We start from the raw sequence: 2,747 nt of genomic DNA, 5'->3' as shown, positions 1-2,747 counted from the left end.
TTTACATTCACTCTCTATATCTGCCTTACCAGCCTTTACTGGCTGCTCCCTCATATTCAAACAAACAAATCAAGGCTACAATCTGGAATAAGACTTACTGTTCAACTTTTTTTTTTTTTTTTAACAACACAGTCCAGCAGTATTACCTTGGTATGTTTTACACTACAGCACTTACTCAGAAGGTTTTTGGCTAAATGCTATAACAGGTAGTGCATCAAGCCAGTTTTGCAGCTGGGACAGTGTTTGTCCATAAAAAAGTCGCCTGATAAGCGCTACTGAAGATTGGGGTCCAAATTTGCATCTTTTGAGTTTCTAATACTAGCTTGATATCACTACTACATCATGCCATCTATATAACAAATTATACTTGCTAACCTGGGATGTTCTTAGCCCAGCTGATAATGATGACAATCTCTCGGTCTGCAAGGTCACATAATGTGCTCATAGACTTCAGGTAGCCATCCGGAAGTGCTGGGTCTGGCATTGCAAACAGCTTATCTGGTTCTGCCACCAAAAGGTGAGAGACTACAGTGTTGACTGGAGCTATAGATAGATCAGACAATGTAAAGAGGTGTTAACGAAGTCAGTTTATTGCAAAATTTTGTACACACACACATCATTTTAAAAAGAAGAGATTACTATGCAATGACATAGTTGGCAAAGTTGAGCATTACTAACAAATATTAGAATACAGAGAAGTTGGTAGGCAATGCTAACACAAAGCCAGGCTATGGTGTTTATTTGAAAGGGCCATACATATTTCAGCCACAAAATATAGTGCCTTAAAAGACCTTGTTATTTATTATTAAACTTTTTTGTTTTTTCCTTTTTAAAAGCAGTTGCCTAAGGGGCCATGTATTTCAAACACATATTCACATTTTTGTATTAGAATGATCTTACCTTGTTTTTTAACTGTTGTTGTTGTACTTTGCTGGGACTGTCCCCCAGGTGTATACTGCAGAATTTCTCCTTCTGGTCGTCTTTTGTATTTTTGACGGCCTCCTCTGACGCGGTCCAATCGCACACCTGCAGATAAGTATGATAATTAACATTTTCTTTTTTTTATATTAGTGATTACAAAATATTTTAAAATAAAAAATTTTCATTTTCACAAATAAACATTTCACATTTCAAGAATAAAGCCCACAATAATATTTTGTATTTTTGCCAGAAGTCTTGATGCTGTTACTGTCCAAATGAAAGGAAATTTTAGTATTTATAACCACCTATCAGTATTTCAACCACAATATAAATAGTAATTTAAAAATATGCAAAATACAGGTAATAATACAGGAGTACCTATCCCATATAATTGGCCATGGCTGCTTCCCAGTGCCCAAAGGGCTCAAACAAATGTTCAAACAATAGCTTTTTTGGTATGCAGAACGTTTTGTGTATCTGTGAATCAAAAAAGGATAAAGTGGACTTACCTTCCTTAAGCATACCCACACGAAGGCACTTGGTAAAGCGACAAGCCTGGCATGCCTTCCGCCTTCGCTTGGTAATTTCACATTCATTGGTGGCTGGACAGCTGTATTCGATATTCCCTATAAAAGATTTTTCAAAAACATCAGTATATCTCAACATAAACTGGTCTGACTGGCAACAAACAGTGGGCAAGCTCAGTTTTGGCATGCATAATAAATCAGAAGTAATAATTTGAGTGGTAGATATCCTCAACAGGTGACAGAAAAAAGCAAATGCATGTTATAATATTAGTGACCTTAATCATACAAGAAAAATCTTTTTGTGCAACCAACAAACAGATATCAGCTGTACAAGTGGTATAGCCTAATTTGTTGGTAAGGGGAGGCGGACCATAAATATATCACCACTTAAACAGTATCTAAAAATCGCCCCTTTTTTTTTTTTGATTAAGTAGGATTTGATATATTTATTTGCTGTGTCTATGACTAGGAGAATATTACTATTGTCATGCTTACTATTGTAAATCGATAAAATAGAAACATATGGATAAAATGTATACACAAATGATGTTCTAACTTGTCCCCAACTATTAATCAATTATGGCCTCCCTCCAAAAAATTATGTGTGAGTTTGTGTTGCAGCATAAAAGCATCTAAACTAGGTGGATAGCTTCCTGTGATAAGGTGGAAACAATGCTGCAACTCTCTAGTCGGCCATGCCTACTTGCAGTATACTGCGGCAGGAAGATGTTGAAAGATGGTGGCTATCAGCACTGTCACTGCTGCTTAGCCTTGAAGGCTTGTCATCCACTAAACAGCTGTCAATGTGCATCAATGCTAGAATAAAAAATGAGAGCACGCTGAAAGCGGATTTCATGGGCAAGTGAGGCATTCATTAACCACCATGGTGGCTGCTGCATTCTGCAGATGCTGATGCAGAACAAATTACATTTGTTTGTAACGGCACCACTAGACAACTGTTTGTGTGAACCAAGCCTAATGGAGAAACTCCCCTAATTCCTGAAAGTTATTGAAATTGGTATGATGAGTTGATCACCTGCTTAGTTCAATATTTCAATAATTGAATGCCATATCCACACAGTATTGTAGCAATTTTTAAATATACAGGAAAAAAGGGGACTTAATTGGCACATGTATAAAATAAAATAACAAAAACTTTTTAAAAAAAATTTGTTATTTGATTTTATACATGTGCTAATTAAGTCCCCTTTCTTTCTGCATAAATTGAAAATCTCCCCTAATTCCAGTCTTGGTGACCGCCATCACTGCAAAACCTTAACAGGGGGAGAAGCATTGGAA

General features: G+C 36.4%; 1 protein-coding gene across 1 annotated transcript in view; it reads right to left on the bottom strand.

Annotated features, from left to right (window-relative positions):
- Positions 1-2,747, bottom strand: part of ESRRA (estrogen related receptor alpha) — a gene marked incomplete in the record, with an annotated part of 12,196 nt that overhangs the window by 3,162 nt on the left and 6,287 nt on the right. The window contains 3 exon segments of the mRNA XM_072421500.1: positions 376-543; positions 901-1,026; positions 1,431-1,547. Coding sequence (XP_072277601.1) covers positions 376-543; positions 901-1,026; positions 1,431-1,547 — 411 coding nt within the window.

Source organism: Pyxicephalus adspersus, chromosome 9 (assembly GCF_032062135.1).
Source record: "Pyxicephalus adspersus chromosome 9, UCB_Pads_2.0, whole genome shotgun sequence".
Taxonomy (NCBI): domain Eukaryota; kingdom Metazoa; phylum Chordata; class Amphibia; order Anura; family Pyxicephalidae; genus Pyxicephalus; species Pyxicephalus adspersus.
Note: the sequence above shows the minus strand (reverse complement) of the source record. Positions and strands in the feature narration are given on the sequence as shown.